General features: G+C 35.1%; 1 protein-coding gene across 1 annotated transcript in view; it reads right to left on the bottom strand.

Annotated features, from left to right (window-relative positions):
* LRP1B (LDL receptor related protein 1B) overlaps positions 1-26,439 on the bottom strand; it is a 1,911,502-nt gene that overhangs the window by 667,832 nt on the left and 1,217,231 nt on the right. The window contains exons 22-23 of the mRNA XM_057505633.1: positions 15,221-15,421; positions 9,636-9,881 (exon numbers count right to left, since the gene is read on the bottom strand). Of these exons, the coding sequence (XP_057361616.1) occupies positions 9,636-9,881; positions 15,221-15,421 (447 nt within the window). The remainder of the gene's footprint in view (positions 1-9,635; positions 9,882-15,220; positions 15,422-26,439) is intronic.

The following is a 26,439-nucleotide window of genomic DNA, read 5'->3' as shown; positions in this document are numbered from 1 at the left end:
CGCAGAGAAGCTGATGCAGAGAGAGATAAAAGGATCTCCAGGAATGAAAGAATTTTAAGAGAGCTGAGTGCTCAATCTAAAAGGAATAATATAAGAATCATAGGTATTCCAGAAGAAGTAGAGAGAGAAAAGGGGATAGAAAATGTCTTTGAAGAAATAATTGCTGAAAATTTCCCCAAACTAGGGGAAGAAATGGCCTCTCAGACCACAGAGGTACACAGAACTCCCATGACAAGGGATCCAAGGAGGGCAACACCAAGACACATAATAATTAAAATGGCAAAGATCAAAGGCAAGGACAAAGTATTACAGGCAGCCAGAGAGAAAAAAAAGGTTACCTACAAAGGAAAACCCATCAGGCTATCATCAGACTTCTCAACAGAAACCCTACAGGCCAGAAGAGAATGGCATGATATACTTAATGCAATGAAACAGAAGGGCCTCGAACCAAGACTACTGTATCCAGCACGAATATCATTTAAATATGAAGGAGGGATTAAACAATTCCTAGACAAGCAAAAGTGGAGGGAATTTGCCTCCCACAAACCACCTCTACAGGGCATCCTACAGGGACTGCTCTAGATGGGAGCACTCCTAAAAAGAGCACACAACAAAACACCCAACATATGAAGAAGGGAGGAGAAGGAATAAGAAGGGAGAGAAATAAAGAATCATCAGACTGTGTTTATAATAGCTCAACAAGCGAGTTAAGATAGACAGTAAGATAGTAAAGAAGCTAACCCTAAACCTTTGGTAACCACAAACTTAAAGCCTGCAATGGCAATAAATTCATACCTTTCAATAATCACCCTAAATGTAAATGGACTGAATGCACCAATCAAAAGACACAGAGTAATAGAATGGATAAAAAAGTAAGATCCATCCATATGCTGCTTACAAGAGACTCACCTCAAACCCAAAGACGCACACAGACTGAAAGTAAAGGGATGGAAAAAGATATTTCAAGCAAACAAAAGAGAGAAGAAAGCAAGTGTTGCAATTCTGGTATCAGACAAAACAGACTTCAAAATAAAGAAAGTAACAAAAGACAAAGAAGGACATTACATAATGATAAAGGGCTCAGCCCATCAAGAGGATATAACCATTATAAATATATATGCACCCAATACAGGAGCACCAACATACCTGAAACAAATACTAATAGAACTAAAGGAGGAAATAGAATGCAATGCATTCATTCTAGGAGACTTCAACACACCACTCACTCCAAAGGACAGATCCACCAGACAGAAAATAAGTGAGGACACAGAGGCACTGAACAACACACTAGAACAGATGGACCTAATAGACATCTACAGAACTCTACATCCAAAAGCAACAGGATACACATTCTTCTCAAGTGCACATGGAACATTCTCCAGAATAGACCACATACTAGGACACAAAAAGAGCCTCAGTAAATTCCAAATGATTGAAACCCTACCAACCAACTTTTCAGACCACAAAGGCATTAAACTAGAAATAAACTGTTCAAAGAAAGCAAAAAGGCTCACAAACACATGGAGGCTAAACAACACGCTCCTAAATAATCAATGGATCAATGACCAAATCAAAATGGAGATCCAGCAATATATGGAAACAAATGACAACAACACCAAGCCCCAACTACTGTGGGATACAGCAAAAGCAGTCTTAAGAGGAAAGTATATAGCAATCCAGGCATATTTAAAGAAGAAAGAACAATCCCAAATCAATGTTCTAATGTCACAATTATCGAAATTGGATAAAGAAGAACAAAAGAGGCCTAAGGTCAGCAGAAGGAGGGACATAATAAAGATCAGAGAAGAAATAAATAAAATTGAGAAGAATAAAACAATAGTAAAAATCAATGAAACCAAGAGTGGTTCTTCGAGAGAATAAACAAAATAGATAAGCCTCTAGCCAGACTTATTAAGAAGAAAAGAGAGTCAACACAAATCAACAGAATCAGAAACGAAAAAGGAAAAATCACAACGGACTCCACAGAAATACAAAGAATTAATAGAGAGTACTATGAAAACCTATATGCTAACAAGCTGGGAAACCTAGAAGAAATGGACAACTTCCTAGAAAAATATAACCTTCCAAGACTGACACAGAAAGAAACAGAAAATCTAAACAGACCAATTACCAGCAATGAAATTGAAGCGGTAATCAAAAAACTACCAAAGAACAAAACCCCCGGCCCAGATGGATTTAACTCAGAATTTTATCAGACATACGGAGAAGACATAGTACCCATTCTCCTTAAAGTTTTCCAAAAAGTAGAAGAGGAGGGAATACTCCCAAATTCATTTTATGAAGCCAACATCACCCTAATACCAAAACCAGGCAAAGACACCACCAAAAAAGAAAACTACAGACCAATATCCCTGATGAACGTAGATGCAAAAGTACTCAACAAAATATTAGCAAACCGAATTCAAAAATACATCAAAACCATCGTACACCATGACCAAGTGGGATTCATCCCAGGGATGCAAGGATGGCACAACATTCGAAAGTCCATCAATATCATCCACCACATCAACAAAATGAAAGACAAAAACCACATGATCTTCTCCATAGATGCTGAAAAAGCATTTGACAAAGTTCAACATCCATTCATGATAAAAACTCTCAGCAAAATGGGAATAGAGGGCAAGTACCTCAACATAATAAAGGCCATCTATGAAAAACCCACAGCCAACATTATATTGAATAGCAAGAAGCTGAAAGCATTTCTGCTGAGATCGAGAACTAGACAGGGATGCCCACTCTCCCCACTGTTATTTAACATAGTACTGGAGGTCCTAGCCACGGCAATCAGACAAAACAAAAAAATACAAGGAATCCAGATTGGCAAAGAAGAAGTCAAACTGTCACTATTTGCAGATGACATGATACTGTTCATAAAAAACCCTAAAAACTCCACCCCAGAACTACTAGAACTGATATCGGAATACAGCAAAGTTGCAGGATACAAAATCAACACACAGAAATCTGTGGCTTTCCTATATACCAACAATGAACCAACAGAAAGAGAAATCAGGAAAACAACTCCATTCACAATTGCATCAAAAAAAAAATAAAATACCTAGGAATAAACCTAACCAAAGAAGTGAAAGACTTATATTCTGAAAACTACAAGTCACTCTTAAAAGAAATTAAAGGGGACACTAACAGATGGAAACGCATCCCATGCTCATGGCTAGGAAGAATTAATATCGTCAAAATGGCCATCCTGCCCAAAGCAATATACAGATTTGATGCAATCCCTATGAAACTACCAGCAACATTCTTCAATGAACTGGAACAAATAATTCAAAAATTCATATGGAAACACCAAAGACCTCGAATAGCCAAAGCAATCCTGAGAAAGAAGAATAAAGTAGGGGGGATCTCACTCCCCAACTTCAAGCTCTATTATAAAGCCATAGTAATCAAGACAATTTGGTACTGGCACAAGAACAGAGCCACAGACCAATGCAACAGACTAGACAATCCAGACATTAACCCAGACATATATGGTCAATTAATATTTGATAAAGGAGCCATTTACATACAATGGCGAAATGACAGTCTCTTCAACAGGTGGTGCTGGCAAAACTGGACAGCTACATGTAGGAGAATGAAACTGGACCATTGTCTAACCCCATATAGAAAAGTAAACTCAAAATGGATCAAAGACCTGAATGTAAGTCACGAAACCATTAAACTCTTGGAAGAAAACATAGGCAAAAACCTCTTAGACATAAACATGAGTGACCTCTTCTTGAACATATCTCCCTGGGCAAGGAAAACAACAGCAAAAATGAACAAGTGGGACTATATTAAGCTGAAAAGCTTCTGTACAGCAAAAGACACCATCAATAGAACAAAAAGGAACCCTACAGTATGGGAGAATATCTTTGAAAATGACACATCCGATAAAGGCTTGACGTCCAGAATATATAAAGAGCTCACACGCCTCAACAAACAAAAAACAAATAACCCAATTAAAAAATGGGCAAAGGAACTGAACAGACGGTTCTCCAAAAAAGAAATACAGATGGCCAACAGACACATGAAAAGATGCTCCACATCGCTAATTATCATAGAAATGCAAATTTAAACTACAATGAGGTATCACCTCACACCAGTAAGGATGGCTGCCATCCAAAAGACAAACAACAACAAATGTTGGCGAGGCTGTGGAGAAAGGGGAACCCTCCTACACTGCTGGTGGGAATGTAAACTTGTTCAACCATTGTGGAAAGCAGTATGCAGGTACATCAAAATGCTCAAAACAGACATACCATTTGACCCCGGAATTGCACTCCTAGGGATTTACCCTAAGAATACAGCAATCAAGTATGAGAAAGACCAATGTACCCCTATGTTTATCGCAGCACTATTTACAATAGCCAAGAATTGGAAGCAACCTAAACGTCCATCGATAGATGAATGGATAAAGAAGATTTGGTACATATACACAATGGAATACTACTCAGCCATAAGAAAAGGGCAAATCCAACCATTTGCAGCAACATGGATGGAGCTGGAGGGTATTATACTCAGTGAAACAAGCCAAGCAGGGAAAGAGAAATACCAAATGATTTCACTCATCTGTGGAATATAAGAACAAAGGAAAAACTGAAGGAACAAAACAGCAACAGAATTACAGAACTCAAGAATGGACTAAAAGGTACCAAAGGGAAAGGGACTGGGGAGGATGGGTGGGTAAGGAGGGATAAGGGGGGGCAGAAAAAGAGGGGTATTAAGATTAGCATCCATAGCGGGGTGGGAGAAAGGGGAGGGCTGTACAACACAGAGAAGACAAGTAGTGATTCTACAACAGTTTGCTACGCTGATGGACAGTGACCGTAAAGGAGTATATAGGGGGGACCTGGTATAGGGGAGAGCCTAGTAAACAAAGTATTCGTCATGTAAGTGTAGATTAATGATTAAAAAAAAAAAAAAAAAAAGCAGTTCCTATGTGGTGACGTCTAATGATTTCTACACAGTGATATAAAGGGCATATAAAAGTGTAGGCAAAGGGTCTGTTTGTGTTTATACAGAGGATCAAAGCCTAATTTGGCTACCCCGAAAATGAACTAAGATACGATATGGAAAAGAACTTCCAACATCAGCACTCTCTGGAAGACTCATGACAGAAGATGATCAGCAAAAAACCCCAACAAAGATCCACGCACTGCTACAGCTGTAGATGCACTCATCCCACCAGTTCCTGGATTTGCCATGGGAATGAGGAAGGAGATGTCTAAGCTGGCCTGTGCATATAGTAAAACAAAAATTTGACTGGATCTATACTGTTGGAACTCAACCAAGAATTAGGAGAAGTGCAAATTGTAGCACTCCAAAATCTTACAACCACAGACTATTTATCGTTAAAAGAACATATGGGATATGAACAGTCCCCAGGAATGGGTTGTTCTAGTTTATCTGAATTCTCTCAGACTGTTTAAGTTCAGTCGGACAATATCCACCATATCATAGATAAGTTTTCACAAATGCCTAAGGTGCCTAACTGGTTTTCTTGGTTTCACTGGAGATGGCTGGTAATTACAGGTATGCTTTGGTTAGGTAACTATATTCCTTTTATGTTAATGTGTGTGCACAATTTAATTAGTAGTTTAAAACCTATCCATGCTGAAGTTACTCTACAAGAAGATATGTCAAAGAAATAATCAATCTTCCCAGGTTTTCTTCCGCCTGCTACTTCTATAGCTTTTCTTCTTCCAACCTAATCACAACCTTTAAATAGAACTCGTGCCACATGTAGAATTTACCGAGTATCATAATTCTTCCAAGTGGTAAAGACACCTCAAGACAAATGCTGGGCATAGAAGCCACAGGGCATAAATATGCAAAGAAGTAAAAAGCTAACCTTTTCAAACAATAAGGCTTCTCTCTCACTTACCAACTTAACATTTCCCTGTATTTCCCCGGAAGATGACTGGTTAGCCAGAGACAGGTAAGATTCCTCAAGGGAGGAACAACCTAAGACAGGCACAGTCGCAGGGGGCCATCTGGTGAGAAAATGGGGAGCAGCAGAGGTGAGGCTTAGAACCTCCCCCCTCATGTTCTGAGAGAAATCTTCTGCATACATGGATGTTTATTGCCCTCGTCTAGCTTGGATTAACACATAGTCTACAGGCACGCACCTGATCATCTACATTTGCTCTCTTACAACACTAAACTCTGTTTTCTACCTTTATCTCGTATCTACCTACCACTTCAGCATTTTATTAAAAATAATAATAATAGAGAAATGTGGTATCCACATATAAGTCAAGTTTAAAAATCAAATGAATATTCATATTTGAACTGACTGTGTATAGTTCATAATGCATGAACAAAACCGAAAGCTTCTGTGATGACTGCCCTTGCACTGTTCACCATGTAACTTATTCACTATGTAAGAATTTGTACTCCATGTAAGAATTTGTTCGTTATGCATCAGAAGATTGGAGACTGACGAAAATTAGGCTTGGGGTGGATTAATGATTGTGCATTGAGTATTGACCCCCCTATACAGAAATTTATTGTGGTTAACAACTATTTGATCAATAAATATGAGAGATGCCCTCACAAAATATATATATATATATATATATATTATATATATATATATATATTTAAACACACTTCCAATTGTAAAATAAATAAGTAACTGGGATGTAATGTATAGCATAAGGAATATAGTCAAAATATTGTAACAACTTGGTATGGTGATACCTGGTACCTAGAATTATCATGTATATAAATGTTGAATCACTGTGTTGTACACCTGAAACTAATGTAATGCAATACTGTTGTCAACTACCCTTCAATAAAAAAAAAAAAAAAAAAAAAAAAAAGAAATATCCAAGAAAGGTGAGATTTACATACATATTAAATAAAAAATAAAGATCATAAAATAGTATTTGAGGAAGTTATTATATTTAACTAGTGAGCAATTCAACAAAAGCCAGATTGTAAAGAACTGAAGAAGGAAAGACCTGAGAGAAATAAGAAAATATGAAAGAAATATAGAGGAAAATTCAAGAGAAAAAAAATAATGGGGGGGTCATGTTTTTATTTGAAGCATAAAGACTACTACTATTCTTTATTACTGAAATGTCAAGGAGAGTAGCTCACGTATTGCATTCAATACAAAGGACACATTTTAAAAACAGGAACCAAGAATAATAGAAGAAAGAACAAGAGTAAGAAAAAGAAATCTTATTTTCAAAGTCCAATACTTAATGTCACTTCATTTCTACTGAACTATGAATCCACTGCAGGTTTTCAAAAAGAAATAAAGTGCATGAAATAGAGAATAAATGATTTTTATATATGAAAACTGGTTTAAATAACAAATAATTTTCAACATCTAACAAAGCTAGTATCATCTGTAGTAATATGAATGCTAACAATGGTATTTGGTGCACTACATGTTTCAAGAAGGGATAAATCACCAGCTGCTTAAATTCTCCATGTAAGAAAAGTTCTATTTTAATTTTAAAAGGTAAAATATACTTATGCTTCCCTTTTTAATTATAAACAAAGCCAGGTATGAAAACAGCAATTGAAACAAGTGAGAATAACCCTGCTAAGTCTGTATGTTAAAAGTAGAAGAGGTCGATTACATAGGAAAATTATCTTTGCACCTGGTCACTTATGAAATGGTAAATTAGTCTAATATTGAACATTGAATATTGATTTCATAGAGTATAAAAACCACTCTAATAAGTCAAGCATTTTGTCATCTGTATCCGAAAACCAGATATGGAGCCAATTCTCATGTAAAATATGATTATAAATATGTCTGAGATAAAAATTTCATCTATTATTCCCCTACTTCTAACATGTATATATAAATGAAATACCTATTATCATTACAAAATATTGCTGTTTTTTTCAGCCTCTCATGCCAATTACTTTGTGAAAGAATCTTGGAGGAGAATCAATAAGTACCTGCTAAACTTAGGGTGTTAGGACTCAAATTTTAAGCCAGAAGATAAATAACCACAAAACAACATTTGAAATAAAATAATAAAATAATTTAATATTCTCTGAAAGAGATATACTGTTTCTGATTGAATATTATTTTTCTAGAACTGGACTGGATATTATATAAAACACAAGAGAAATATCTGTAACTTGAATATGACTTCAAAATACTTATTATTCATTGGAGTGATAAGAAATAAAGCAGATAGGACTATAAATGAGCAAATTACAAATGTGATTACATATTTTCATGGATACTATATTCTAGACAGAAAAGATAAATAAGTGGAGAGCAAGAATATTTGTAACACACTCCATTAAAGAAGAAAGATTTGAGCTGGTAGGTCTTAAAGAATATCCAGGATTTTTAGGGATGAAGAGGGGAAAGTACAATCTAAGTAGAAAAGGCAATTGGAAAAAAAGTTTGATGTCTGGACTTTTAACAGCCTTTTGAAGCCTGTACATCCTTTTTCAGAAAGTTTTAGAAGTACAAAAACAATAAGAAAACAGTAAAAACAAACCAGTATGTATATATAATGAATCACATACTGAAATGCAATTATTGAAATTAAAAAAGACTTTGGATGGAGTAATATATGTCCTTTTTTATTAATTCGTTCAATAATGAGGCTAAGCAATGAATTTAGTGACTCCCATTATTGAAAGAGAAGCGGTTTTCAAAGCCTGAACGTAAGTGATATTTTGAGATATTGGCAACAACTTTAACATGATATGAATATTGTTATTACTTCTCTTAGAGACACATAGTGCTGCTAATAAATGGTCTGTGGCCTACATTCACAACTGAAAAAGATGATAACTTTCAATGAGAGGTTAAAGAAGTGTAATATTCTCCCCATGAAAGTTCATGGTCCTTTCAGTTCTAACCATGTACCTCTCCAAGTGTCCCTCAGAGCCAGACCAAGGATCTGCAGAAGGCAGAGGGAGGCCATCATTCATAAAGCACCTGATGGGTGTGAGGTACAGGAACAAGTTCTTTGTTATTCTTGCAACATGTTTTAAGTCAGACATCATTCTAATGAGCATTGATATTTGAAAGAAAACTCAGGCTCAAGAAGTTTTATGTAGCCCGCCTAAGGTTGCATACATAAAGAGTGCCAGGTTCAGGATTAGTGTTCAAATATCAAATTCCACAGCCTTCCTTTGCTTTTCCCACTATGGAAATATGATCTAGAGAAACAGCACAATCATTTAAATGAACAGTTAGAAGACGAGCAAAGCAAGAGCAAGGAATCGTTTTCAAGAGTAGAAATACAGTTGGAAGCAAGAAACAGGGCCAAACTTTGGAGGGTTCTGTAAGACATGCAAAGAAAGATAAAAGTAAGTCCTTTCGAACACACAGAAACAAGCCCCTAGGGAGGATGACAATGAAAGCAGTATTTAAGGGTAAACACTCTGATCGATTGTAAGGTGAGGCTTACTCTAATAGTTTCGGTCAAAGATTTTGGAGTAGGTCTAAAATCACACATTATATTTTTAAATGCCTTTTCTAAAATTAGTTGAACTATTTTATTAATTTTCCAAAGGTGTTTTTGGATTATTTTCTCAAGATCTATTCTGAAACATAGCAAGTTAAACAACACACACACCGAACGGCACTTGCTATTCCTAAACATTACGAAGTCCTATCTACTTACCAACGCTGGTGCAGCTTTCGCCATCCACATCCAGCTTCCACCCTTCATAACACGAGCACTTGACCACGTGCTTGTGCTGCTCGCACGCTTGACTGCACTTTCGATGACTGCTGCAATAATCAATAATTTCACACGTTTTATTGTCTTTGTTGAGTTGAAGTCCTTCAGGGCAGGAACAGACAATCCCTCTTCCAGGAACAACAGAACAGTGGTTGCTACAGCCTCCATTGTTCAATGAACATTCATCTGTAAAAAGATTATAGGGCATTATCAATTGTTTAGCTCAGTTAAATACTAATCATTTAACTCAGATCTCTCAGGCTGGAATTAGAGCAAGGGTTTAAAGCATAGAAGAAAGCACTATCTGATATATACTTTTTTTTTCTTTTAAGGGGTTGGAGGAGAAATGATGAAAGAATTCATCCATTGAATATTTCTATATGACAAGAATTGGAAACGGAAGATTTTCATTTCTACAAAACTTTGGAGTACACTTTGTTTTACCCCTTAGAGGTAAAGTGAGTTCAATGTTCCTGTTATTACTGGAAAGATGATGCCGAGCCTTTTGGCAGTTATGCAAAATCAGTTGTCAAGGTCTTCCAAAGGGATGCCCATAGAATGATGATCTGAAAATCTAACATATCTCAGTGTTTATAAATAAACAGGCATATTTATAAACACTGAGATATGTAATAAAATGTGTAATATCTATATATATTTCTCTACATCTACAGTTTGATTTATAATAATAATGCAGAATGGACTGTTTGCCCATTATTGGCTACAGCCATTTATTTTAAGTTAGGTAAGTTATCTACTATACTCTATATATTGGTTGCTATAATTAATTCAAAGAAGCCATGAAAACATCATAAATAATATACATATGCAAAAAAACCTGATTTAGTACTTTGGCTGAAATAATGAGCAATTAATATTGACTACATAGATGGATAATATGATTGTTTTATATAGAACAAGGCCTTTTCTTTCACAGCAGTTATACTTTATATTAGATATATTTACTTATCATTTTATTTCATCAAAAATTGTAGGCTCCATAAGGATATATAAAATATCTGTTCTGTTTACCAGCCTATACACAACAGTTAACACAGTGCCTGGCATAGAGTAAGCAGTTTAAAATATTTGTTAAACAATAAAAAATTAATAAAATTGTCCAAAGGCATATGACTGCCCCCAAATTAAGCTAGCACTTACGTAATTCAAAAAAGTCAAGATGACAGACTTACACTGATGAAAATAGCTGATAATTGTTTTTGCAATCACACTATTACTTATTACTACAGTAACAGCCAGATAGTAGTAAGGCCAAAAGAAGCTTTGTCTTCCTTTGTTTAAAAAAAAAAAAAAGAAGTGGTTTTTCAAAGCTTGTTAATTAGGTATATTTTGAGACATGCTGGAAAAGAATGTTCTATGGTTGGCAAATTGCAGTAATATTTATTTATGTATCTCAAATATTTCCCTCTGTATAGAAATTTATTCAATTTAAAAATTGAGCTGCAATGTCCAGGCTTTAATAAATATTTTCTATTCTTTAAGTTTTATATGGGTCAACTGTTCTTTATTCCATTTGTCACCATAAAAGAAGCTATAGCAATAAGAAAAGGAAAATGATTATATTAACTGTTCTCTCTAAAAATTCAATTCAGGTTTGGTATTATTTAAGAAGAATAAAATAGATTCATTTCTTAGTTTCTCTAGTTATGTTTGTTGACTAGTAATCATAATCATTTCAAACCAGCAGTCATTTCAAAGTATTTGCCCCATTTTAGTTCAACTGGCATTCTTTTTCAAAGAATTAGTGTAAAGAAATGTCATCATATCCAGCAGGAGAAAAAAAAATGTTATAATGCTTTAGCTTATTTAAAATATGACTGTTCTTTTAGTACTGAAGTGTCTGTTTCTGACACTGTGGAATCAAGTCATAGATTTTAGGATAAACAAAATTCATAAATCTAAAATTGAATATGTAAGTTTAGTGCCAGTATTTGTGTGGCTAGTCAATTCTCCCTTAACACTAAACCTATCACTGAATCCTGTAACTTCTTTTTATACTGTTTGTTATATAATAAAGACATTGTCTTTTGACCAGATTCTAGCCAGACTCCTCTCAGCCCTTGTTTTCAACAGTCCTCAACCTTGGCCTAAAAAACTGTGGACTCTCGGCAGAAATAATTTCATTTTGGCTCCCCTACCCACCTCCTTTCCCAGACACAGTAAGAGACTTGAACAAACATGAGCAGTTTCTAACAGCTCAACGCAGCCTCCCTAGAATAAGCCCAGCACCCCTTAGCGTGCCTGCCTGAGAAAGCTGGGGCTGTAGGGGAATTTACTGTTCGTTCCTGTCAACCTTGTGATAAGCAGATAGGCCGGCTCCTGAAATGCACTCTAGAGCAGTACTTTAGACGTTTGCAATTGTAAATCCTCTCTCTTCACCTGTGAGATGTAAGTTTTCTACCTCTTCAACTGTCTTCTCAAGGACTGAGAGCCACCACTTTGAAATGTAAACATACAAGGACTTAACTTTCTCATTCTTGCTCCCAGTCCTGCGGGCACCTTGCTCTGCCTTGTACCATTGCTACCAGTCATAAAGATAAGAGAAGTTCATTTCTTCTCTTGGATAAACACCAGTTTACAAACCCAGATGGCCTAATCACATGGACCAACCCCCCCTTAACACCACTTAGTGCCTTCCCTTTAGCACCCTCAAGTCTTTAAAAAGTTTCTAGTCTTTGTTCCTGTGAAGTTGATTTCACATTATGCTGGACACTCTTTCCTACTACAATAGTTATTACTGAATGAAATCCATCTTTAACACTTCAATGAGTGCCTAGCTTTATCTTTGATACACCCTTATAACAAGGATCTGCAGTTAACTCCATTCTTGAATGATTCATTGTTCTTCACATTTGTTTCTTAAGTGCATATCTCTTTCCTCTTGAAATCATTTAAAAATCCCCCTGGAAAAAAGATATCTTAACTAGGATTAAGGGAGTTATCTTTTTGAGATCTCTCTCTCTCTCTTTTAAACTTTATAGACTGGATTTATTTGAAGAAAACAAAACAAAACAAAACAACTCTCTACAAAAAGGATGCAATTTTTACATTTCAAGACATCTCCCAGGTATTAAATCTACAGAATTACAAATCATTTTCATACAATATATTTTTGAACGATTTTTACATGTATTGAGGAGTAGAACATGCATCAATCCTTGTTTCTGTCTTAACAGAAGGCAAGGTAGTGAAGTGGGAAGAAAACAGCTTATTTGATACAACTATTTGGAAGGAGTAGACATGAAGAGAGCAAACCCTGAATGTTTATCATCTACAGCAAATGGTTTCAAAAAGACCTCTCAACTTCAAATATCTCTCTCTAAAAGCCACTTTGTGGCTACTAGCTAATCCATGCCAGTTATTTAAAGTTACTTCATTTGGTATATCTTTAATGTTTACTGGGTAAATGATTCATTATGCCATGGCTGCACCACTCATCAACCAACACCCCTGCCTGGCTGGATAGGTTCTAACCTAGAACTGATGGGAGAAGGACTCGAAAACAAGAGACCAACTCAGCATTTCTCTGCAGGTACCAGTAATGACTTAAAGGATACTATCTAACAAGCCGATGGTACAAAGGTGCCCATCAAAGCAGGCAAGAAAAAGAGAAGCATACAAGGTGATGAGATCCCTTGATTTTTTTTTTTCATTGCTCTAATTCTACCTCAGCTTCAACTCAAAACTTGTGAGTTTTGAGTTCAATGTGCTGCAGCGATACAATTCAGATAAAAATGTATTTCTGTCTTCTCTGGTTCTTTTACACCCAGCTCCACCGTAACCTCTTCTACTCTCTGTGATCCTTTGAAATGTTTGAGTAAGTCCCCTCGGCAGATGAATAGAGTGTTGGTTTGGTAAGCAAGAAGTGATTTTTCAGTCTTGAAGCAGACAAAGAAATGAATACAGAAAAAAATCCCTTTTCCTCTGTTATTTTCCCAATTCAGAGAGCAGAGAATGGGAAAATAAGGCTGTATTTTCATTTCATTATCTTCATTTTTCTTAATGACTGTATTTTTCTTCTTTATCTTTTATTACTTCATTTAACTCCAAGGGTGAAGAAAAGGTAGAAAAGCAGTAATTTATTTCAATATCTATAGTGCATCAGACATTTGTACCATGATTTCCTGATAGATACCATCCTCTCCATTTTTTGTAATGAGGTAACTGTGATTTAAAGAAATTATGCCACCTGCCTAGGTGACTTAATTGAAGTAATTAAAGCATAGAATTTAAACTTGTCAGTCTTGATTTTTTTCTAAATTATACACTTCCAATTTTAAGAGTATGAATAGTTCCCTTCTTTTAGAATTGCTCTTATAACCTTTGTGAGCATCTTCAACATTCTGTGATGCAAGAGATATTTCCACTCCATTAGGGAGAAGAAACTGAGAGGAAAATACATGAATACAAATAAACTATGTCTCTCATCTTGTTTTGGTAAATTTTTTGTTTATAGCTTTTGTTTGATTGGTTTGCTTCAACGTTCTTGCCTTTAATTTTAGCATCACTGAATGAAGACCACTGCATTTACTGATTCAAGGTTATTTTATAGAATCACAGACTCTTTGGAGGAAAGGATGTTTTATTATATAAATTTTAAAAAGGATAAGTCTTTTTTTTTTTTGGTATTACTCAGTATTCCATTAATGCCCAGTTCAGATCAAAATATGATAACTTTAGACTTAAATGTAGTTGTCTTTCCATTTTCAGTCAGGCAGCTTCATCATTTCCTAAAGTCATTTTGTTACAGTCTCATTACTCTTATCATTGTGTAAACTCTTCTTCATTACTCTATTGAAGTCACCTTCAGTATTATCTAGAAAGCATATTTTTAAAATCTCTTTGCTAAATCTCTGATCTTCTCACAGAGAAGGAAATGTAATTTTTTTCTATGTGCTGGTTGGCATAAGGAGATTGCTAATAGAAGTGAGTTCAAAGCTCAAAAGCTATCAGAAGGGAATTATTTTAACTAGATAAAGCATTCTAAAGAAAGCTATTGTATGAGGACTAAAAACATCAGAGAAAATTATATACAATTAAGTAATATTCAGTTGGTCTCATAATCTAGTTGCTTCCTTTCCTCTTTGTAAAAAGGGTTCTATTGTAATGGTTAGAAAGCATGACAAAGTCCACTGGGTGGTAGTTCACTCCTTCACATTGGTCAGAAATAACATGTTCTGTTCTGAGTGACTCACTGACAAAAAATCATCGGTTTTATCAGGGGAACAGCACTGACCATCCAGAGAGGGAAATGACGAACACAGCTATACAGTTACTGTTAGTTTGATACAGACTAGCTTTCTGCTGCTTTATTTTCAGAAATTTCTGATCGTATTTAATTTTTCATAAACTTACAGTGTTCAAAAAACAGACAGGCTTCTATGCCAAAAGATACATTAAAAGGGAATGAATGGAAGGGACAAATGCTACTCTAATAAGTATCAGCAAGTGGACTAAAAGGTTCTAGTCTTAGAGAGAAGCAAACACAGCGAAGTATGTAATACCACAGAGATCGCCTTCATCAGATCCATCAGGACAATCCCTTCTCCCATTGCAGAGTTTCTCTGGCTGCAGGCAAACTGAAGTGTCATTAGCACAAGGGTACTTGGGTGGTCCACACAAGAAACTGTCACAGTCATCTTCGTCTGATTGATCTTCACAGTCAATATCCCCATCACAAACCCAGGCTTTGTTGATGCATCTCCCTTAAGAAAATAGAAACAACATGCATTTGATTTTTGTAATTAAGTCACTGTAATAATGAGTGGTCATTATTGTCTTCAGTCAGAGGCATAACTGCTTGCCATTAGCAAGAATTCTATTTGCTAATAGTTTGACAGTCTATTTTCATGACAGCATTTGAATAGTTCTGGCTGTAAAGTGTTACTAGCATTAAAGCTTTGATATTACCTTTAGTTTTAAGTTATTGTCTTACCCTATTTAAAAGGAAATTCTGTGACTGTTTGAAAGTTTCATTGAAATACTTCTAAAAGCAAACTTTAAAGATGAATTTATATATAAGTCTGTGTCAGAGCTCCAAATTTAAGTAAGTGGTTTATTTTCACAGGAGAAAATGTCCATCTTTTTACATTTATAACCTAGACACCTCACACCCAGATATATGTACATACAAGAATATAAAATGTTATTAAACATTTTGGTCGCTAGGTTATAAGACAGACAGACATTATAGATATGTAGTTCTTTACTGACCTTGTTTTTAAAATATTTTTATTGAAATACAGTTGACACACAATATTATATTAGTTCCAGGTATACAACATATACCTGCAATTGATTCAGCAATTATATACATTAAAAATGCTCACCATAAGTGTAGATACCATCTGTCACTATACAAAGTTATTGCAGTCTTCTTGAGTATTATATTCTCTATGCTGTAAATTTCATCTCCATGAATTATTTATAATTGGAAGTTCATCCCTCTTTTTCCCCTTCATCTATTTCACCCATCCCTCCACTCCCCTTCCCTATGGCAACCACCAGTTTATTCTTTGTAGTTATCAGTCCATTTCTGTTTCACTTTCCTGTTAATTTTTTTAGATTCTATATATGAGTGAATTATATGGCATTTGTCTTTCTCTATCTGACTTATTTCACTTAGCATAATATGTTCTCATGAATGACAAGATTTCATTCACCATCCATGTTGTCATGAATGACAATATTTCACCCTTTTTTATAGTTGAATAATATTCCATTCTATATATATATATATACCTCTTCTCCGTGTCTCTGAAAGAAAAGGAAAAGACTAATATTTAGCCACAATATTTCAAAAGTAACAATGTGAAATGCATAGAAAGCAATGGCTATTGCTTCTGTAAACTTTTTTTCACTGCAAATGTTCCTCCTTCCTAGAATGTTTTCATTTTTCTTCTAATTCATTACCTTTCCTGGATTATATAATATTAATGTGAACTTAAAAATGTACCTAAAGATCAGTACTAGTTATTTGCTGACTACATACCAACATCAAATTAAATGTAGGGCAAATAAAAAAGAAATGGAAAATATTAGACTGCAGATGTCCAAGAGCCTTTATGGATTTAAATGTCTTCTTAAATGTTAAAGGCTACTAAATTTTAGTATAATTAAAATATTGGTGAAAAGATCTTTCATTTATAGAAATATGGTAATAATTCTCTACACTCTCATAAGTCAAATAAAAACCAGAAATGATTAGCTCCATAGATAATATAAACGCATTTGTTTTAAGAATATAATAATTCTTAAAACAAGAATTGATGGGCACTTCACTAATAAATATGACATTAATGGAGTAACATTATAAACTTTTTCCTTATCATAAATAATGTTATTATTTTATATTGCTGTGGAAACATTATCATATGCAATTGGGCAATTGAAAGAAGTGAAGTATAAAATTAGAAAAGAGTATAATTGCATGCAGTTAATACAATCATATACTATAAAATCAATAAAAACTAAAACTGCAAAAAACTAAATATTAAAACAAACAGTAGCTAGTTAAAAAAATTATATAAAATCAATAGATTGCATATATACAAAAAGATAAAGTAGAAGAAAAGACCAAAAGAAAAAAACACCCACCCTAAATCAAGTATTTCATGTTACAGTAAGTACACAAGAACTATATAGAATTTATATAGAAACAATTAAAATATCTATAAAGAAACCCAAAGAAACTGTGGATAAACATACAGTTTGGTCTTGAAGAGAAAGATTTATTATTGTGAAGATACTATTTTTCCCCAATTAATATATTCCCAATAAAATAGTAGGTATGCTATTGCAATCTGTAAATTTATCCTAAACTTAAGAAAATAAATCTGCTAATATCACTGGGGTCTTCTAAAAAAATATAGAAAAAGATTGATGAGTAGGAACTGTAAAATGCCAAATATTGAGAAGTATTATAAAGCGTCAGTAGTTAAAATATTTTATAACAGGGTATCAATAAATAATCAATAATTAAATAGCATAGAGACAACAGAAATTCTCATTTATGTATATGGTATTAATATACAAAAATCAGTAATTTTAAATAGTAGGAAAAGTTAATTACAAAATTGATGATGTTAGGATGATTGATTAGCCATCTGGAGGGGAAAGTAAAGCTGGATCTTTATTTGATCCTTATACCATAATAAATTCTGGATAGATCTAAGAAGTAAACACATTAAAATGATGATAAATGCACAAACTTTCTAGAATAAAATGGGTACTAAAGCAAGAACTTGAAATGGTTGTTATACAAAGTGAGAAAATATAAAGAAGAAATTGATAAACTTAATTTCATAATTATTTTTGATTCCACATTGCAACAATAAAATCCATATACAAAGTCAACACATAATCAATAACCAGATACAGTTTTTCATTATATTTGGCAAAAGGGGCATATGTTCTTCAAACATAAAGGGCTCTTACAAATCAATAAGATAAAGATCTAAAATCAATACCAATGCAAAATTCACAATAAATTAATAATAGCTTGTAAATATAAAATGTTCAAATTATCTTTCAATTAAAAAAAATCAAACTAAAACAGCAACTTGATCCCATTTTTTTCTCTATCAAATTGATTAAGGTCAGAAAATTGGATAATACAAAGGTAGATTTAACAAGGGTTTATGAAAAAGCCCTGTCAAGGAGACTGCAAATTGGGATAATCTTTCTGTAGGGCAATACTATGAAATCTAGCAATGAAAAGTGCACCAATTCTTCACCACAGAATTCTACTTCCGATTTTTCTCACTAATAATATTTGCCCAAATGTACAAAGATACATATGCTAGTATATGTGTGGCTGCTTTGTCTATATTATCGAAAGACTGGCAAAAATTTAAATCATTGCAAGACTGGTATCAGTTACAATGTATCCATACATTGAAATACTTGAATTAAAAAGATTGAGATAATTCTGCATAAATTAACATAAAACAAACTCTAAAACATGTCAATAAAAAAGGTATAAAACTGAGTGTATGGAAGACTTTTTATATGTTAAGAGAGATTTATTTGTTTACCATATCTTCCATACACATTTCAATATAAGTACATGAATAGGCTTGTCTCTACATGAATTCTTTCTGGAGGGCTACACAGGTAATAGAAGTCATTGCCTCTGGTGAAAATACTTGACATACTGGAAACCTGGAGTAGAAGAGAGAGGGATTTTTCATGAATGCTTTGTGCTGTTTTATTTTTCTTCTATCATATTTCTGTATAACTTTTCCAAAAAATGAAAACAAGGGAAAATAGTAGGTCATTTTTTAAATGAATATGAAATGTATACACATGTCACATAAAGTCTGATAGTTTCTGAAGATACACTATAAAAATTCTATGTTGACACAACTCTGTGTCTTACACTTTCCTAGGACTTCAGTAAATATAAGAAAGTCATAAGACCTGTCCATTGTCACCAAGGAATTTGTAATCTAGTTAGCAAGACTAAATTAATGCATAACATATAATTACAGTCTAAAATTATGACATTCTGTACTGGAGCATTATATTGTATGGGGTCATTAGCAAGGAAAACAGAATGAAAGACAGCTTAGGAATAATACAGTAACTTCCACTCTTAGTTTGGTAAATCAAGGCGCAACTTTTTTTTTTCCCCAGACATCACTAATCCAGCACAACATTCTTAACCACGCATTCAAGAATGACCTTAAAATTTTTTAAACAAACCATGTGTAAATCACTATCAGTCTTTTAGTCAGAATAGCAGTAAAACCTATTTGCCATCCTTGTTGCCTGGAAAAGATAAAGAAAAGTCTTATACAAATGCATAATAACTTTAACACAGATTATGTTACCAGAGATATGAATCAATATGAACATATAGTTTAGATAAAATTTCCAAGTTTAAATAACTCTCTCCTCCCACTGAGTTTGCAGGGGATGCTTAAAGCTTAATTGCCTCTTCCATTCTTATTTGTTGGACTTAAATTCTTACAAAATGAAGATAAGTGGGGAAAGTAGGTATAATAAGTTTAATTAAATTTCTAACTCATGGCCATTAATTAGGCAAAACCTAAAAGCAAATTAGTAAATATGCTTAAAGAATGTTGATTTTTTACTTGATTGCTATCAAGTCAAATCCTTATGTAGTTAAGTCACTGGATGTAATATCTTTGAAGAATAGATATTGCACATTTCCTTGTTTAAGCTCCCTCTTTAAATGGAAGAAACTTAAGACTTATGTCAAATTAGTATTATTAGAACAAAATGATTAATATTAAAATGTATCATAGAAATGATAAATATCAAATACATTATTTTTTAATTAAAAAAATAAAACTTGCTTACAGTCTCACAAATAAGTCCAAATAACCAAGTAAACTACTTGGTCTTTATCAATCCTTCTTTAAAAATATATTACATGCTAAAAATAATATTAGGTGTTTATTATCAAGCTGAATTCTATAAATATTTTTTATAGTGATGTTTTCAACTTGACAACTGTGTGTTCAAGGTTCTTATGGAAATTGTGTTTTTGCCCTTTGAGTAAAGAATAAAAATGTAATTGGGGATTCCAGATGGTGACGTGAGAAGTGAGATGGAGAATTCCTCCCCAAACCAAAAATAGTATAAAAATATAGTTAATTGCTACAATTAACCCTAAAATAGCAACAAGAAAGAAAGCTGAACCAGACAGCATGCAGACTACATGAACAGAGCATACCTCATGAACACAGGGTAATGTATGAAAGACTTTATGAGGCGGAACCCAAGCCCTTCCCCCACTGCAGCTCACCAGCGGGAGGAAGAGAAACAGAGTGGGGGAGGGGGTGGAAGCCTAGAACTGCTGAACACCAAGCCCTGGAGGTCTTTTTTGGGAGCAGAAACCTACACTGTGTGGTCCTCTGGATGTTGGGGAGCTCAGACAGGTGGAGTGCTTGAGAGACAGATTGTGGCCATTTGTGGAGGAGGAGATCCACACACAGTCGCTCTGGGATGAAGGAAAGGCAGCTGGTTTGAGAGGCTTTCTAGCAACGAGAGGGCTGCTGAAGGAGTGTGGTTTGCACAGAGCTTGCTACATGGGGGAGGGGAGAACTGGACAAGGTCATCTGGGTGTGCTCTGCCCAGCTGGATGGAAACTTTGAGGAGCTTCAGGCACCCCATCCCCCTGGCTGCCTACTCAGCTCTGAGGCCCCGTACTGTGACACGCATTCTGCTGCGCCTTCCTCCTAGCCTACCAGCACTGGTTCACAAACCAGCAATCACTATGCCCAGCCAGAAGGAGGCTCAGCGTACAACAGCTAGAAATGCAAAGCACAGAAGCTTACACCTGTGTGTTTGGCCCACTGTCTCTGACACTTGAGACAGGCACCACAGAAAGGAATCAGGAAACAGATCTTTCCTCCCCCCAGGCACCAGCTCCACTCCCCTATGACCCCCAGCCTCACTCTAGGGGCTGAGCAGCTCCAGAGACTGGAGCTTCTGGGCACTAGTGGGCACCACACAGAATTATGAAACGACAAAAGATCATGGTTCAGTCCAAAATCACACAAACCCCAGAAAAAGGACCTAATAAGACTGAACTCACCAATCTGCCTGAAAGATAGTTCAAAATAAAAATCATAAACATGCTAATAGAGGTACAGAAAAATATTCAAGAACTCAGGAACGAATTTAAGTTGGAGATTCAATCATTAAGAAATTCCATAACTGAAATGAAACATACAATGGAGGGATTTAAAAGCAAATTAGATGTAGCAGGAGAGACGGTAAATGGAATAGAAATTAGAGTAAAGGAATACAAAGAAGCAGAGGCACAAAAAGAAAAAAGAATCTCTAAGAATGAAAGAATATTGAGAGAACTGTGTGACCAATCCAAATGGAACAATATTCATATTAAAGTGGTACCAGAAGAAGAAGAAGAGAGAGGAAAGGGATAGAAAGTGTCACTGAGGAGGTAATTACTGAAAACTTCCCCAATCCGGGGAAGGAGACAGTCTCTCAGGCCATGGAGATGCACAGATCTCCCAAAGCAAAGGAACCAAGGAAGATAACATCAAGACATATAATAAATAAAATGGCAAAGATAAAGGATAAAGACAGACTTTTAAAAGCAGCTAGACAGAGAAAAAAGATCACATACAAAGGAAAACCCATCAGGCTATTGTCAGACTTCTCAACAGAAACCTTACAGGCCAGAAGGGAGTGACATGATATATTTAATGTAATGAAGCAGAAGGGCCTTGAAATAAACTATACCTGGCAAGGTTATCATTTGAAATTGAAGGAGGGATTAAACAATTTTCAGATAAGAAAAAGTTGAGAGTATTTACCTCCTACTAACCACCTCTACATTGTATTTTGGAGGAACTCCTATAGATGGAAGTATTCCTAAGGCTAAATAGATGTCACCCAAGAGAGACAAAAACACAGAATATGACTCATAACATACAAAGAATGGAGGAGGAAGAAAAAGGAGTGAAAAAAAAAAAAAAAGAGAACCTTTAGATTGTGCTTGCAATAGCATACGAAGTGATTTAAATTAGACTGTTAGATAGTAAGGGAATTAGCCTTGAACCTTTGGTAACCACGAATGTAAAGCCTGCAATGGCAATAAGTATGTATCTGTCGATAACCACCCTAAATGTAAATGGTCTGAATGTACCAATCAAAAGACATAGAGTCACTGAGTGGATTAAAAAAGACCCATCTATATGCTGCCACAAGAGACTCACTTCAAACCCAAAGACATACACAGACTGAAAGTAAATGGATGGAAAAAGATACTTCATGCAATTAACAGGGAGAAAAAAGCAGGAGTTGCAGTACTTGTATCAGCCAAAATAGACTTCAAAACAAAGAAAGTCACAAGAGACAAAGAAGGACATTACATAATGATTAAGGGGTCAGTCCAACAAGAGGATATAACTATTATAAATATCTATGCGCCCAACACAGGATCAGCTACATATGTGAAATAAATACTAACAGAATTAAAGGGGGAAATATAATGCAATACATTCATTTTAGGAGACTTCAACATACCTCTCACTCCAAAGGACAGATCAAACAGACAGAAAATAAGTTAAGAGACAGAGGCACTGAACAATGTATTAGAACACATGGACCTAACAGACATCTACAGAACACTCCTTCCAAAAGCAACAGGATACACATTCTTCTCAAGTGCACATGGAACATTTTCAAGAATAGGTCATATACTAGGCTACAAAAAGAACCTCAGTATATTCAAAAAGACTGAAATTGTACCAACCAGCTTCTCGGAACACAAAGATATGAAACTAGAAATAAATTACGCAAAGAAAATGAAAAAGCCCACAAACACTTGGAAGCTTAATAACATGGTCCTAAAGAATCAATGGATCAATGACCAAATAAAAACAGAGATCAAGCAATATAGGGAGACAAATGACAACAATAATTCAACAACACAAAATCTGTGGGATGCAGTGAAGGCCGTGTGAAGAGGGGAATATATTGCAATACAAGCATACCTCAGGAAAGAAGAACAATCCCAAATCAATAGTCTAAACTCACAATTAATTAAACTAGAAAAGGAAGAACAAATGAGGCCCAAAGTCAGTAGAAGGAGGGACATAATAAAAATTTAAGCAGAAATAAATAAAATTGAGAAGAATAAAACAATAGAAAGAATCAATGAAAGCAGGAGCAGGTTCTTCAAGAAAATAAACAAAACAGATAAACCCCTATCCAGACAAATCAAGAAAAAAAAAAGGGTCTACACACATAAACAGAATCAGAAATGAGAAAGGAAGAATCACCACAGACACTGCAGAAATACAAAGAATTATGAGAGAATACTATGAAAAATTATATGGTAACAAACTGGATAACCTAGAAGAAATGGACAACTTTCTAGAAAAATACAACCTTCCAAAGTTGACCCAGGAAGAAACAGAAAATCTGAATAGACCAATTAAAAGCAAAGAAATTGAATTGCTAATCAAAAAACTACCTACAAACAAAATCCCTACAACCAGATGATTTCACTGCTGAATTTTATCAAACATTTAGTGAAGACCTGATACCTATCTTCCTTAAAGTTTTCCAAAAAGTGAAAGAGGAGGGAATACTCCCAAATTCGTTCTACGAGACCAACGTCACTCTAGTACCAAAACCAGGCAAAGACCCCACCAAAAAAAGAAAATTACAGACCAATATCCCTGATGAATATAGATGCAAAAATACTCAACAGAATATTAGCAAACCGAATTCAAAAATACATCAAAAAGATCATCCATCATGATCAAGTGGTATTCATCCCAGGGATGCAAGGATGGTACAACATTCGAAAATCCTTTAACATCATCCACCACATCAACAAAAAGGACAAAAACCACATGATCACCTCCAGAGATGCTGAAAAAGCATTTGACAAAATTCAACATCCATTCATGATAAAAACTCTCAACAAAATGGGTATAGTGTGCAAGTATGTCAACATAATAAAGGCCACATATGACAAACCCACAGCCAACATTATACTTAACAGCGAGAAACTGAAAGCTTTTCCTTTAAGTTCAGAAGCAAGACAAGGATGCCCACTCTCCCCACTTTTATTCAATATAGTTCTTGAGGTCCTAGCCACAGCAATTAGATAACACAAAGAAATTAAAGGCATCCAGATAGGCAAGGAAGAAGTCAAACTGTCCCGATTTGCAGATGACATGATACTGTACATAAAAAACCCTAAAGAATCCACTCCAAAACTACTAGACCTAATATCTAAATTCAGCAAAGTTGTGGGATACATAATTAATACACAGAAATCTGTTGCTTTCCTATACACTAATGATGAACTTGCAGAAAGAGCAATCAGGAAAACAATTCCATTCACAATTGCATCAAAAAGAATAAAATACCTAGGAATCAACCTAACCAAGGAATTGAAAGACCTGTACCCTGAAAACTACAGGACACTCTTAAAAGAAATTAAAGAGGACACTAATAAATGGAAATTCATCCCATGCTCTTGGCTAGGAAGAAGTAATATTGTCAAAATGGCCATCCTGCCTAAAGCAATCTACAGATTCAATGCAATCCATATCAAAATACCTACAGCACTCTTCAATGAACTAGAGCAAATAGTTCTAAAATTCATATTGAACCACAAAAGACCCCGAATAGCCAAAGCAATCCTGAGAAAGAAGAATAAAGCAGGGGGAATTACGCTCCCTGACTTCAAGCTCTACTGCAAAGCCATAGTAATCAAGACAATTTGGTACTGGCACAAGAACAGACCCATAGACCAGTGGAACAGACTAGAGAGTCCAGATGTAAACCCAAGCATATATGGACAATTTTATACAATAAAGGAGCCATGGATATACAGTGGGGAAATGATAGCCTCTTCAACAGCTGGTGTTGGCAAAACTGGACAGTTACATGTAAGAGAATGAAACTGGATTATTGTCTAACCCTGTACACAAAAGTAAACTCAAAATGGATCAAAGACCTGAATGTAAGTCAGGAAACCATAAATCTCTTAGAAAAAAATATAGGCAAAAATCTCTTGGACATAAACATGAACAACTTCTTCATGAGCATTTCTTCCCAGGCAAGGGAAACAAAAGCAAAAATGAACAAGTGGGACTATATAAAACTAAAAAGCTTCTGTACAACAAAGGATACCATCAGTAGAACAAAAAGACATCCTACAATATGGGAGAATATATTCATAAATGACAGTTCTGATAAAGGGTTGACATCCGAAATATGTAATTAGTTCACACACCTCAACAAACAAAAAGCAAATAATCCAATAAAAAAATGGGCTCAGGATCTGAACAGACACTTCTCCAAAGAAGAAATTCAGATGGCCACCAGATACATGAAAAGATGCTCCACATTGCTAATCATCAGGGAAATGCAAATTAAAACCACAATGAGGTATCATATCACCTCACACCAGTTAGGATGGCCAACATCCAAAAGACAAACAACAACAAATATTGGCGAGGATATGGAAAAGGGGAACCCTCCTACACTGCTGGTGGGAATGTAAACTAGTTCAACCATTGTGGAAAGCAGTATGGAGGTTCCTCAAAAAACTCAAAATAGTGGACAGTGACTGTGAATGGGGATGTGGGGGGGACTTGATAAAGGGGGGAGCCTAGTAAACATAATGTCCTTCATGTATTGTAGATTAATGATACCAAAATTAAAAAAAAATTAAAAAAAAAACTCAAAATAGAAATACCATTTGACCCAGGAATTCCACTGTTAGGAATTTACCCTAAGAATGAAGTGGCCCAGTTTGAAAAAGACATATACACCCCTATGTTTATGGCAGCACTATTTACAATAGCCAAGAAATGGAAGCAACCTAAGTGTCCATCAGTAGATGAGTGGATGAAGAAGATATGGTACATATATCACAATGAAATATTATTCAGCCATAAGAAGAAAACAAATCCTACCATTTGCAACAACATGGATGGAGCTAGTAGGGTATTATGCTCAGTGAAATAAGCCAGGCAGAGAAAGACAAGTATCAAATGATTTCACTCATCTGTGGAGTATAACAACAAAGAAAAACCTGATGGAAAAAAAAACCCCAGCAGACTCACAGAACCCAAGAATGGATTAACAGTTATCAAAGGGAAAGGGACTGGGGAGGATGGGTGGGAAGGGAGGGATACGGGGAAAACAGGGCATTATGATTAGCACACATAGTTTAGGGGGATGGGGACTTGGGGAATAC

Source organism: Manis pentadactyla, chromosome 8 (assembly GCF_030020395.1).
Source record: "Manis pentadactyla isolate mManPen7 chromosome 8, mManPen7.hap1, whole genome shotgun sequence".
Lineage (NCBI taxonomy): Eukaryota > Metazoa > Chordata > Mammalia > Pholidota > Manidae > Manis > Manis pentadactyla.
Note: the sequence above shows the minus strand (reverse complement) of the source record. Positions and strands in the feature narration are given on the sequence as shown.